The sequence below is a fragment of the Talpa occidentalis genome, unplaced genomic scaffold (assembly GCF_014898055.3).
Source record: "Talpa occidentalis isolate TD23 unplaced genomic scaffold, MPIMG_talOcc4v2.1 talOcc4.15, whole genome shotgun sequence".
Classification (NCBI taxonomy): Eukaryota; Metazoa; Chordata; class Mammalia; order Eulipotyphla; family Talpidae; genus Talpa; species Talpa occidentalis.
Window position 1 is genome coordinate 66,827,863 of NW_023601543.1, and position 14,060 is coordinate 66,841,922.

Below are 14,060 nucleotides of genomic sequence, written 5' to 3' on the forward strand. Positions count from 1 at the left end.
AACAAATAGAGTTTGGGAAATGAGAATGGAAAAAAATGGAGAGGAAAAAATTATGAAAGAAAAATTTAAGATAATTTTCCAGAGCTTATGAAAAACCACTCCATTATTAAAGCACTAACTATGTACTCAGTGAATAAAAAAAGATGCTCCTTTATACATTCTGGAACAATACACAGATACAATGGAAGAACATAAAAATTTCCAGATGTGCAGGGAAAGAGAATTATAAAAGACTTCTTTATCCAAATACTAAATACTTCAGGCAATAGAGCAATTTTCTTCAGAGTTATGAGGAAAAATCCTTTCAAGCTAGAAAATATGCCAAGCAAAGCATAAATCAAAAGAAGAGTAGCATAAACACACATATTTAAAAATGCAAAATCACAGAAAATTTTCTCTTGCATACTTTTTATTAGAAGGTTTCATAAAGATGCCTTTTAAAGTAAATGGGTAAACTAAGAAAAAACTATTAATTTCTATCCAAACAGAAATACAGAATTTCTAATACTGGCATCTCCTAAGTAGGCCTAGAAAGCAATCAATCCTAGGAAGAAAAAAAAAAAAAAGGCCTAGTGTTCTAGACTGTAGTATACTAGAAGGAAAGAAACTTCAAGATTGTATGCACTTCTCCATAATTTACTAATTTTCTTGGCTTCAAAGGGGATGAAAAGGTTCTTTGTCTACAGATGGCATGAGAAAATAGTGAGAAAAAATGTATTTTTACTTTTAGAAAATTAATGAATATGAGCTACAAAATAAATCTGATGCTATTTTGTGGGAGGAAGATACATGTAGAAGAATAAACTAGATCACCAAATATTGTAACTATATGTTAATACATTATTTCTGAAGTTAATGTAACTACTTCATAATTGCAAAGATATATATATTAATTACATTTATGGAGGTAACCATCAGAAGAATTAAATTGTACATAATTGAAAGAAATAAAAGTAGGTCACCTAAGAAGTGGATCGTTACAGAGAAGGGATTTGAGGGGAGAGGGACTTGCTTTGCATTCTAAACCCCTCTGTGTATTTGACTTGTTAAAGCACATGAAAGTTAAATACTGATTTAAAAAAGTTAAAAACAAAAATACATGTACATGTATAATATTATTCAAAATATATGAATACATACACTCCTGATTTTACATGTGTGAGTAGAAGTACTTGTGTATGTGGTCAGTTAATGTTCACTGGGCATGTATTAAAATTTTGAAATGCTAATATTTATAAATATGTCCATATCAATATAGACCATAAATGGCCCAATGGTGAATAAAGAGCAAAAAGTACTGCTGAGATGTTAAAGAGAAGGAGTCACCCAAGTGCAATAGTCTCACAAACCAGCTCCTGGAAAAATAAAAGTGATACAATTAATGTCATGGGTCTTCAGGATCACTTACAGATAGCCAAAGCCACATTTTACTGAATGTCAAGAGCTTTGTATAAATGTGATACACACAATTACACACAATTTGTGCTGGTGTCAATATAATAAGTGTGCTGGTTCTAGATTCAGATTGACTGGTTCTGAATCTCTGTATCACCATTTAGTATCAGGAAAAATTGGGCAAATTATTTAATGTTTCTGTGCCCAATGTCTTCTTTTGTAAAATTAGGATACTAATATGGCTTAAATACCAAAATGTACATAAAGTGCATATTATATCGATTTTGTATAAAGCAAATGTTTAATAAATATTAATTTTTAAAATATAGTACATTTATTTTGTAAATATATAATTATGCATATGTTATAATAAACATATACTTGGAAAAAATTAACTATCTGATAGAATTCTGGGTGATTTTTGTTTTCCACTTTGTACTTTTCTGTAAGTCAATTTTCAACAATGTTCAGGTTTTACATTTGTAACAAAAATTATAATTGCTAAGTTCATTAACAGAAATATGCTCTTAAGCGAAAATCTCAGAGGTTTAATGTAGTTAGGAAGAATTTCCACAGAATGAGATCTTTGAAATACTGGAAGAAGCTATTAGAATTATGAGTCAAAAAAATCAGAAGCCTAAATCCTTTTCACTGGGATCATCCTATTTGAAGGGCAGAGAACATATCTCAAGTTATCAAAGCCTTGAGGGAAGACAAATGGTACTGTGACAATATCCAACAGGATCTGCTTTATTACCAAATTTGTGTTTTATAATAGACTAATGTAAGAGAGGTATAATGTAGGAAAAGTATGGATTATTATTACAAGGAATTTTATTATGGAATTTAATTTATAATATAGAAATGCATGCACACAGAGTTGTTTTCCTCATATTTTAGTCTGGACATAGTTCCAATCATGAATATTCAGACTTTATAAATTATATACCCCCTCTGGCATGGAGCAGTAACTGAATAAAATAAACACAGGCTATTGACACAAGCCCAGGGCACTATTGCAACTGGGTTTCATGGTTTTTAAAATACGATAAAAAATGGCCATTTTCAATTATTCCGGTGTTTGCCATACAAGTAGTAAAGATGACAGTATGAAATATAGTTTTAAAAAAGAATCTTGCAAAGTAACTTTCATAATTATACTCTGTTATTCTGTACTGTGAAAAAATAATTGAATACAAAGGTAATGACTAAAATCCAAGAGTGGTTAAGCTCACTAGCGGTTATCAATTTGTTCACCCTGTGATACCGACACAGCTATTTTCCTATCATCCTTGTATGATGTAATAAGAATATTTGTCATTATTAAAATCTACAGGCATATAAAATAGGATCTGCTGATCTGGGAAGAGTCCTGTATTATGCTTATTTTTAATTTCTCAAGACTGTTCTCTCGGGGTCTAATTTGTACCTCACGTTTGAGAGTGTAATCATACTAGAAGCATTAAACAAGTATCATGAGAACAGGATCAAGTAAAAATGAGAGTTCATAGAAAATTGTCACAATTTGGGAGTATATATAATGCATCTCTCTCTTCTTTCTCCATACACAATGACTATGAAGGGATAGAGAAAAATGGCAATGATAGGGATGCCTTTGGGCTGAATTAAGCAGCTTTTTTACCTTCTTATGTTCTTCATACTTTCATGGATTCTAAATTTTCTAGAATGAACACAAACTACTTGTATAATGATAAACAAGTATATATATAATGCATAATAAAATATCATAATATATATGATAAATTTAGCACACACTGCTTCCAGTTTCTTATAGGAAACAGAATTGTAGTACCTAAACAAATAACTTATAGTCTCATTTCTATGGCCAGTATACATGCAAAATAAACTAAAATTAAATGAACATATAAAAAGGAGTTGTTTTATTAGTGTCTTAACAAAATGGGTGAGTGATGTTAACATGAATAATTTATGTCTGAGAGACAGACTTTTCATTATATATATGTATTTCATTATATATATATTTCATTATATATATATATATATATATACACACACACACACACACACACACACAGAGACACACATATATCTGTGGAAACCAAATTCAGTTAACTCTTTTATAATTAAATTTCTTAGAGTCTTGTGGTCAATGACAAAAATTTCAAAAAATACTTACTTTGGAGAAATTGTCACAGTATTCCCTGCTTGTGCTAGGGAGAAGTCAGCAGCATCTTTTCCAACAATTGTAGCACTATACACTAAGTTTTTTGTGCTTGAATTTTTCAGTAGAATCTATATTGAAGAAGAGAGAATAAAATGAATTTTAAAAATATTTAACATGTCTTATTTTTATTGTAGACAGTGACATATTTTAATATTGAAAATATCGAAATATGTAGTATTGGTGGAGATAAGGTTTTGCATTTTAAGATACTATGTGTATATATATATATATATCTATACATATGTACTATAAATACATACACAAGATAAACATATATAATATACATACACATGATATGCATGTTATATGCATTTGACTTTAAGTCCACGTATAAATACATACACATAATATACATAAACATATAAAAATGCATACATATCTTTACATAGAGATAAAACTTGCAGTCTAAAGTTAGCAACTTGGCTTTTAGTCTTACTGTGAAGGGATATCTTTGGAGCATTTTAAACAGAGAACTTATAATCCAATTTACTAAAAAGATACTTTAGCTGTTTGATCTAGAAAGTATCATAAGAATATAGGTTTAAAATCACAAGTCCGGACTGGAAATGATGGCGGTCTCATCTAGAGCAGTTGTAGGCAGGCCTCCTGAGATAGGTTTTTCCAAAATGCTCAGACTAGGCTTTTCCCAGCTTGGCATGTGGAGGTAAGGTAAAATGAGCTCCTGTGTGTTTTAGGGGAAACTGCTGCCATTACCTCAAAGAATGAAGATTACGTAGGTCTCCAGAAATAACCTTTTTTATTGGAGAAACCTATCTTAAGGCCAGGCAAATAGCCAGAGGAAGGGTTTTCATCATATGAAGTCATCCCTTCCTTATCATGTGAGACCCCTTCCTCACTCATTTACATTCCAGTTCCCTACCCTGTTCCTTAGCTTAAGACATAAGCCCTCAATCTCTCATTTCTCTAGAATTTACAGTGATATAAATTATCCATACGTTTGTAATTAAATTTGTTCTTTTTCTACAACTAATCTGTCTGATGTTAATTTGTTTGCTTGACCGGTGCAGGAGGAACCCAGAGAGATGGGGGAATTTCCTCTTGTTCCTTACACAGTAGGATAGGTAGTGTCTGGCTGTCTCTTCCTTCTTGACATCATGATATGGAAAACATTACAGAATAAGTTACTTCATTTCCATACAGAGTCTTTCAATGAAAAAATGTGAGTTTGCAATCATGTACCACTTAGCAATGTTTCAGTCGATGATAGACTACATATACTATAGTAGTCTAGGTGGAGAGAAGGCTATACCAGATAGTGCAGGTGAGTAGTAGGTTTCACCATCTTAGATTTGTGTAATTACACTCTATGATCTTTGCACAATGATGAAATACTCCAATCATGCATTTCTCCACATTGTTAAGTAACACGTGACTATGAAAGTGTTTATATAGAATATAATGGAGATTTGAAAAACACATTAGGAAGACACAAGGTTGTCATGGAAATTAGTGGCCCAGAGGTGGAAGAAGACATAAGGTAAAAGGGTGCTGACCAAACTGGAATAAAGAAAAGATGACTGCAACTTAGGCAAGCCAGGCACTAGAGGCATAGATATTTGAAGAGTTAATAATTAGCAGTGTATGCAATCAGAGTGAATCACAAAGGTTAAATTTCTCAGAAGACTAATTGCCTTTACATTTCATGACAACTTTAGTAACTATCAGGACAAGCATGTTTTTGCTAAAGAGTTTCACCTTCAGTTTCCAAAAGGATTTGGGGGTCTTATTTTGATTGCCTACTTATAAATATCAGTGACAAGTGAGGGCAAGATTACTGAAAGGTAGGCCTCCACAAAAGGCATGTGGATTATTTCAAAAAGAGGTAAATGGAAGCCCAGTAGGCTCATAAGAAATGTTTACCACTCCCTTAATTACCTAGATGAACGAAAATTGGGGATATTACCCAGAACTAGGATTTGTAGGTAGTTATTATTATTAAGCAAAATTTGGCACTCTTACTTTTCTATATCTTTGGTTTGAAAGGAGCAACATTTGTAAAGGATTATTATAAAATATTGATATTTTCATTAATTTGGGGTTTGCCAACAAATATCTAAATCCCCTCTTAGGTGTTTAGCTCCATGTATATTTTGGCCCCATAGATATGCTTACCTGTCTCAACACAGTGTCATGCAAAGTACAATGGAAGGGCACGACCTTCTTGGGGAGATACGTAGGCAACCTTTCATACATGTAAACACAAAGCATGAGCATCAGGATTGGATTAGGATCACAAATGTCAGTGGCCTAGTTTCAAAGAAGGGAAATAAAAATTAAAGGATGTACAGATCAAATACAGAAAAAGAACATCATACATCAATTGTTAAATTACTTTAAAATATCTCAAAATGCTATTGATTGACAATGACACTGAAATGTAGACACTACAAGCAAAATACTGCTGTGAATCAGAAGAGCTTGACCCAAGTGATTAAAGGTAATTTAGATATGTTCTGAATTAAAACCATGACCTCACAGTCTCAAAGACTCCATAAAAGCAAGTGAGAGGTCAGAAAAATATTCTGCACAAGAAATATTGACCAATGATGTGACTAAGATACTATACCCGATTTAGAGTATCATATAAAGCAGAAATAGAAAGTGAGAAGTAGATAAATGACTGAGGTAAAAAAAAATGGCAAGAGATTTTCAAACAAAAACTCAATGGAAGGGGATGTACATGAGATGGCCTTGAAGAATGCTAAGATTTTAAATATGTTGTGTTTAGTATGAGGACAAGGGTGTATTTCATCTAAAAAGCAAAGAACTATTGAAACAGAGACATTGCCATTAGAGAGGGAGGTACCACATTCCCCTCCCTACTTAATGAGGGGGCAGAATTAGGTGGCCAGGTGAAGCTATAAAACACTGAAGGGAAGGGGCCTCAAAAAGACACACAGAGAGACACGTGGAGAAGGCTATGTAGAGAAGGCCAACTTTGCTTTTCAGCTTTGGACTTGCACGAGGGATTCGGGAGACTTGGAAGGAGACACGTGGGAGAGAAACAAGTAAAAACACTTGGAAGAGACACACAGGTGGGTGAGAGACACATGAGCACACTGACAATGGCAGCAATTGTCTTGATTTGTACTTTGATCACACTCCTTTGTCCCAGACTTGCCTGGCCCCTTTTGCTCCCTTCCTATGGTTCTCCTTCAGGAGGTGCCTGAGACGTGTGATAATCTTTTGGGCCTCAGCGACCCTGCTTCAGGCCAAGCCTGTTTGGCTGGGCATTTACCCAGAAGGGGATGGGTAACTTTGGGTGTTTTATTGGGAAACTATTAATCTCTCTTCTCTCTGTATGTATACTAATTCTATTGAAGTTCCTTCACAGTATGTCTTTGTGTATCAGGATGGCTGAATCCATTCAGAGTGTGCAAGTTTCAGACTCCCAGGGTGCCCGCTGCTTTGGGTGTTAACACCATGGGATAAGAATGTAGAGAGGTATATTCTTTATTTGGAGAAGTATAGTTTGAATATTGCTGAAGGTGAAAATGGACAAGTAGTGGGAGAAAGACTAAAGAATGCCAGGGCCACACAGTGAAGGGCATGGATGACAGGATAATTCTTCCTCGCTACCTGAGTTTTTGAACAAGTAATAACACCAGAGTGACAATTCAGGCAAATCAGGCAGGGGGTGGCTGGGAAAGTACTTTTCTCAGAATAAACAAATTACAATAAGGCAGAAATCTAATTATAATGACAAACAAGGCAAATTAGTGATGGTTGTGTGAGTAGATTTTGGAATTTAGAAATTCCAAAACTCCAGAGGAATAACAGCAGGGACAGTCAACATAGCAAGAATATACACCGAAGCCAGGAGCAGAGGGAGGAAGAATTCATTCTATCAGTTTATGTTGTGCCTATGATCTCCTACACAAAGGAGGAGGTAGTGAGGGTGAATTATTCATAGCATAGAAAGTAATGGGACTGGTTTGTGGCAAGGATTCAAAGATACATAAAACACCACTCACAAGCAATTCTGTCATTTTCAATTACAGGAGCTCTCCACACTTCCATAAATGTACAGAGAACTATGACTTAATAGCACACATTCAAGTTAGCAACTGAAAATTATCTGGCCCAGGCCTGGAAATGCAAATAGTGCCATAGCACAGAAAATCTAATGTGTTATGTGAAACTAAAGCACTTGACTCTGAAATTTGGCAGCTGTTACCAATGAAGGGGAGCTGAAGAAACCACCCCTATTTGGCATGTTGATTATATGAGGATTCATTCTCTCTCTCTCTCTCTCTCTCTCTCCCCCTCCCCCCAACCCCTTCTCAAACCTCTGCCCTGCCCCCTTCTCTCATGACCAAATCTCTGGAAACTCTTATCAATACAGAAGGCAAACCTGAAATCACATAACTACCTAAGCTTTGTTTGTGTTGCTTTTTCTAAAAGCCTGCCATAACTGGCTACCCCCTCTTCAACACCTCATCTTTAGTCGAAGATAGTATTTAAGGAGGTGGCTCAGGAAATGTCAAGGAGTCATTCAGTTTTTGACTATCTCCAATATATACATGTGTGTGTATATATATAGTAATTATACATGTTACTATACATTTGTTTTTCTCCTCTTAATCTTTTATTTCAGAGAGTTCTCAGCCAAGAACACAGAAAGGTAGAAGGAAATCTTTACTTCCTCCCCTTTACCAGATAATGAGATAGCCACTCTGATTATTTACTAGTCCACATGTCTCAACACATGCTTTTCCTCCTTTAAATGAAGATAAAGATTTGTTCTTTCTCTCTTTTTTTTCTTTTTGCTGATAAATAGTATGGCTCACCAATAAATATGCCCTGGGAGGAGTTTATCAGTGAAAATGAACAAAGTCAGCCCACCTCCACAGGCTAGGAAGCTGCCAGTGAGCAGGATTTGAGGAAAACTGCAAAATATACCAAGACTTTAAAGATTTTCATCAGTATTCTGTAGTCTTGCATTTCTTTACTAGAGATAATGTAAGTCAACAGATATAGGAAAATCATTTAAAAACAAACTAAAAAACAAAACAAAGTTTAATCCCCACATTCACTTTTAAAGTCTAAGAAGCAAAATTTCAAAGTGAAGAATGTGTCCCTGCTGAGCTGTGTGTGACAGAACAGCCCAAGAATGTGATCTGAAGATGGCTATCTAGGGTGATAATAAATATTTTTGTTGGGGGAAGGGGAGCACCAGCATGATAATATGCTAAGCTCTACTTTGAGGTCAATAAAAGTCTTTTGAACACTGTTTCAGTGACTATGACATTGTAAACAAATGGTAAAATTTTCTAGGGACCCCCACTTTTCGTCTAGCAGGCAAGAGAGCCAAGTCATCTTCACAAGCTCCATCCTGCATGCAGCAATCCGCTGCCTGAAAATAAAGTCAGTATTTTCAAATAACTTAAAAACAGAGATTTCACAATGGTACTGATGGAGGACAAGAACAGAAAAACAGAAAAGGAGGTGTGCAAAAGACCAGAAACCTGGCTCACAAAATGCCAAGAGCTGGAGGTGGGGGTAGAAGGGATTAGCATAGCCATTGACCCAGATATAGAAACCAAGATCCTTAGGTGCCAAAGCCTAGATTACAAAGCATAAGATCCAAGCAGGTATCAGACAGGTCCAAGGGTAAAGATATGGAGATGGCGCCCATTGTGGAATCTCCAGTCCCTTTCAGATTCTGCCTAGTAATCCCAAATCAGCATCTAACCTAAGGCTTAAAAGGAGTGAGCCCCTCCCAAAGAGAAGAAGACTGTATGGGGCAGCAGTCCCTCTGCCCAACTGTGATTATGCAGGTGCTACTTTTTACCAACTCTCTCCTCTGCAGGGCAGCAGATTCCTGCCTGCCCATGACCAGTACTAAGCTCAGGCTTCTCCTCACTGACCTCCCCCAGCAGAGGCAGCTCTCCTCAAGGCCACCGACCTGCAACCATGCAGGCCTCTCTGAGCAAACCTGTCCCTTTCGGGGCAGCTCTTCCTGCCTGCTGGTGTCTATGCAAGTGTCCTTCATTCTTCTGTCCCTTTCCCTAATAAACCTGCTCTTTAAATATAACTAACGTCTCTGTCTTATGGAGACACTTGCCTGGGAAACTCACTGCGTGTCGCTGAAATGGGAGCTCTGGTGACACCTTTCCCAGAGTGACTCCAAGGACCCCACACTCCAAACCAACTGACTCCAAAAAAAAACCAAAAAACCGACAACAGGACCAAGACTTTGCATCTCTGCAGTGGATTCATTAGCAGGTGAAAAATTTACCCCTGCATTACCTTCCTCTAGAATCAGTGTCTCTCTAGGTCAGGGCAACTTAGAGTTAGATATCTCTCCTATCAAGAATAATATTACACTCTTTCACTCTTTTTTTTTTTTCTTTTTTTGTGGGACCCTCACCGGCGGCAGGGAATGAACCAGCGCTGCAGAGGCTGTGGGGAGCCTTGCAGCCCAGTGCTCAACCGCTGCGAGACCAGGGGAGGCCCAAGAATATTACACTCTTAATGTCCATGACTCACTGTTCCTACCATTGCAAACTAAATTCAAACTTGCATTTACTGGATTAACTCTCACAGAGTAAATCTGTTGGAATGCTTCCTAGGTTTGAATCTTCACTCTGATTATCTAATAAACTCTACCATTGAGACTTTATTTTCAGTTACTAACATCAATGATATACATAACAATATAAAAATTATTACAAAAACTCATCTTTAAAAATATATAATAGGATGAAAGTGCAGTAATTTGTGAGACACAGGGCAAGCTAGGGTTATTAGGCAGTTTTAGGGACAGTGCAGGAGGGGACCTCTGAAGAATTAAGGGAGGCTTCAGAGATAAGGACAACCAAGGGAATGTAACCAATTCCACTGGGAAAAACAAACATCCCAGGACCATTGATAACAAAATGGGAAAAACAAACATTCCAGGATGGTCCTGGTTTTCTTCAGGTGATAAAGATAAGGTGTGGAGATGCTCTCCCAAAGACTAGGCCATAAAGATAAAGGTGTAACAAATGGGGAAAGACAAACCTGTTAGATAAGGAATGTGAAGATCTCCCACTCACTAGCAAATTAAGTGAGACAGCCGAGAACTGACCAATCACAAAGAGACTGGTGGAGCTTTAGAATAATCAGGGAAAGAAAGTATATATTCCCTGAGACACGACTCCACTTTGGCTTCCTTGCCCCTACCAGGCCTGGTTCCCTGGCCTGGGAGTCCCACTTTATTTCTGCTCTTTTTCTCCTCAATTAACTTTTTTTTTTTTATATTAAATTTTATTTTTATATTCCCCCATACAATTGCAAACGCCCCATTCTGACCCCAATCCTTCCCCTCCCGCCCCCACCCCCCAAAAAGTGTCTCTGGTTCATAGTTTTTTGTTGATTTTGATTTTCACTTTCTTATATTCATTTTCCTGGTCCCTTATTTAAGTTTTCTAGATTCCTGCTATGAGTGAGACCCTCAATTAACTTTTTTCTTCTTCTAAACAAACCTGCCTTTGCTCGCTTGCTTGCCTGAGCGTCTGCGAAGTTCCTGCTGCAGCTTCCTGAGACACCAACCCGTGGGGGGTCTAGCGGCTGGGGCTCAGCGCTACCCTGCAGCCTGGAATCCGTTCCTGGCTGGGAGACTAGGCCTGACAATTCCGGCATCATTTGGAAATATGTTTATCGTAATAGAGATACATTTGATAAGGTACTAAACTGAAAAAGCAGAAAAAGAGTATTCTTGCTTCTGTTTATAATAAATGTCAATGAAAATAAATTAAAGCAATTAGTTTAGTCAGTCCTAGGTTTAAAAAGTCAAATGTTAAAATAAGTTATTTTTTTTTAAACAAGTATTTCATGTGAAATATCTTTCAATGACAATCATTATTTTCTTTATATAGCTCTAACTAAGAACTTTGATTGTATTGGTCCATATTCTCCCAAGATGATATTATTTCCTAGTGGGTTAACAAAAGACAAGGAATTAAACAACCACCACCAAAAAATCATAATAGAGGAAATTGTGGAGTAGAAATTGGGTAACTAAATCCAAATCCTGTCACTATTCAGTGCCATAATCTTGACTTAATCAATTGGTTACCCTAGGCCTGAGTTTCTTTATAAGTAGCAAATAGAGGTGAGATGATCTTGAGCTTCATGGGAATTTAATTTGCTCTAACTGGCACACTACCACACCAATTATCACTAGAGGTACCCATTGAGATAATAAAATCCTATAGAGAACCTTATTGACTGCCTTCCCAGCGGCAGTTTCCCTCCTTTTTTCTTTACAAGAACACCACTTTCTGTATGTATGCCATGACTTTTATCAAACGCTGGCCTAAACGCCTGGCCTACCTACAATTATGGGATGCAGTTGTGGTCAATGACATGCAATGAGAAATATGCAATGGTACCCCTCAGAAAGGTTTATAATATAGAAAAAAGCAGCAAAATAAAAGGTGCTGTTCACCTAACTCCAAGCATAGTTGTATGAACGTGTTGAGAACATCAGAAGTAAATTTGTGGTTATTAGTGTACATGCCTAAAACAAAGCCAGCAGGTGAAGAATGGCTGAGAAAAATGAAGCTCTGATAAATTTATTGAGAAATTCAATATAACCTTCTACATTCTGACATATAAAATACTGAATTTCTTTTTAAAATTACTCATGAATTCTGTTATTTAATGCTAAAAGCATTCAAGTAGAAAAAAACAAAAAAAAATTTAAAAGAACAGTTACATATCTATTTACCCTTAGATCCCATCACCACTCAATCATGTGTAGTACAACCTTTACAAATGTTGACTGTATCTCCTATATCTATCTTTCTACATGAGGGAATAAAAAAAAAAAAAAAAAAAAAAAAAAACTCTGTATGGTGAGCCCAAACATTTCCCTCAATATTTTTGCTTTAAATAAAAAGCATGTCATGAAAGGGAGAGTATGTAGTAACTATATATTCCAGCTGGCAGGATTCCACAATGGAACATTATAAAGGCAAAAAAACTTATCCCATTGATTAAACAGTTGCAAAGAAAAATATCATGGGGACACCTAAACATTAATAAATAAGTCTGGTAGTGAATTTCACATGATTCAAATGTGGGCCAATGTTGAGCAATAATTCAATATGGCTACCTAAGTTAATTTAAGAGTAGTATGTTAAAACTGACATTAGATGTAGTTTGTAAAAACAGGTGGATAAAAAGGTAGGGAATTAGGAATGAACTAGTGAAAACACAATAATTATCTGAATAGTTAACTGCCAAGCTCTCTATTCATCATATCTTGAACATGTTGTACAATTCTTTAGATAGCAGATATATTTTGAAATATTTCTTGGCTACACATAAAAACAATAAGCATTTTGAGTCAACATAGCTTGTGTGGTATTAGTCTTGCCAAAAGGGTCAGAGGGTTTTTCTCAATATGCCTAGAGTAGGCCTTGTCCAATAAGTGTCACTTTGGTATGGGGAACTAAGATCAATCAAGTTCACATAGGCCTCAACAAAACAGGTTACCATTACATAAAATTGCAGATTATTTTAAGGTAATAGCAGTAAAGGCACTAGAGGCTAAAAGTAGTTTGTCACAGATCTTTGCCCTTTTCCTAATCAAAGAAGCAACTACTGCTCTCCTTTTCATGATCTAGAAGAATGTAGCTTGGGGGTATCAGACAGGAGAGAGTTTATCTCTAAGAAGCTCATCTTTTTACTCTGAGAGTTAAATAATGAGGTCATCTCCTCATTGAAGTCTCCCCTTTCTCTCTCCTTGATGTCCCGGGTCTTTAAATATATATGTTATGAAGTTTTGGCTTTTTATCCTTCGGATCTGTTTGATGTTACTTTTTTCTTTCATCATGCCACAGAAGAAACCAAATGGGATGTGGGAAATTTTCTCCTGCATGACAACACTTTTAAACCCCTATCAAATTCTCAAAGGATACCTTAAAAACCATACCTGATGAAACTTCCTGGTTTCCTTACTAGTCTTGCTATGGAGCAGCCCCACAGTAGAGAATGAGACTCTTAATCTCAAGGTCTTGGGTTCTAGCCCCACGTTGGGCACCAAACTGTTAAGGAGCAGCCCCGATATAAAATGGGTTGCCTGGCTGTGGGTCCTCACCCACGCGCTTAAAAGGGACTTATTAATACTCCACTACAGGCACACACAAAAGGTTAATAAAAGGTGTATTTACAAGGGAAAGGGAAATTAGGAAATGTACAACTCAGGGAGAAAATAGGAAAATAAAGTCTTTAATGCGTCCTACCCCATCCGCCAACCTGGAAACCCAAAGGCACTCTGAGAGCTGGCCGAGCACTGCGAGCTGGCGGAAAGCCAAAAAGGGAACCCCCCAAAGCCGATGTGTCTGGTTTTATACCAAACCTGGCTGCTTAACCCCACCCTCAGGTTCCAGCAACCTTCCCTTTGGTGGTGATGGGATTTGTCTTTCCCAATGTCCTGATAGCCTTG

General features: G+C 36.6%; 1 protein-coding gene across 1 annotated transcript in view; it reads right to left on the reverse strand.

Annotated features, from left to right (window-relative positions):
* Positions 1-14,060, reverse strand: part of CFAP47 (cilia and flagella associated protein 47) — a 330,871-nt gene that overhangs the window by 176,251 nt on the left and 140,560 nt on the right. The window contains exons 35-36 of the mRNA XM_054695900.1: positions 5,735-5,869; positions 3,554-3,669 (exon numbers count right to left, since the gene is read on the reverse strand). Of these exons, the coding sequence (XP_054551875.1) occupies positions 3,554-3,669; positions 5,735-5,869 (251 nt within the window). The remainder of the gene's footprint in view (positions 1-3,553; positions 3,670-5,734; positions 5,870-14,060) is intronic.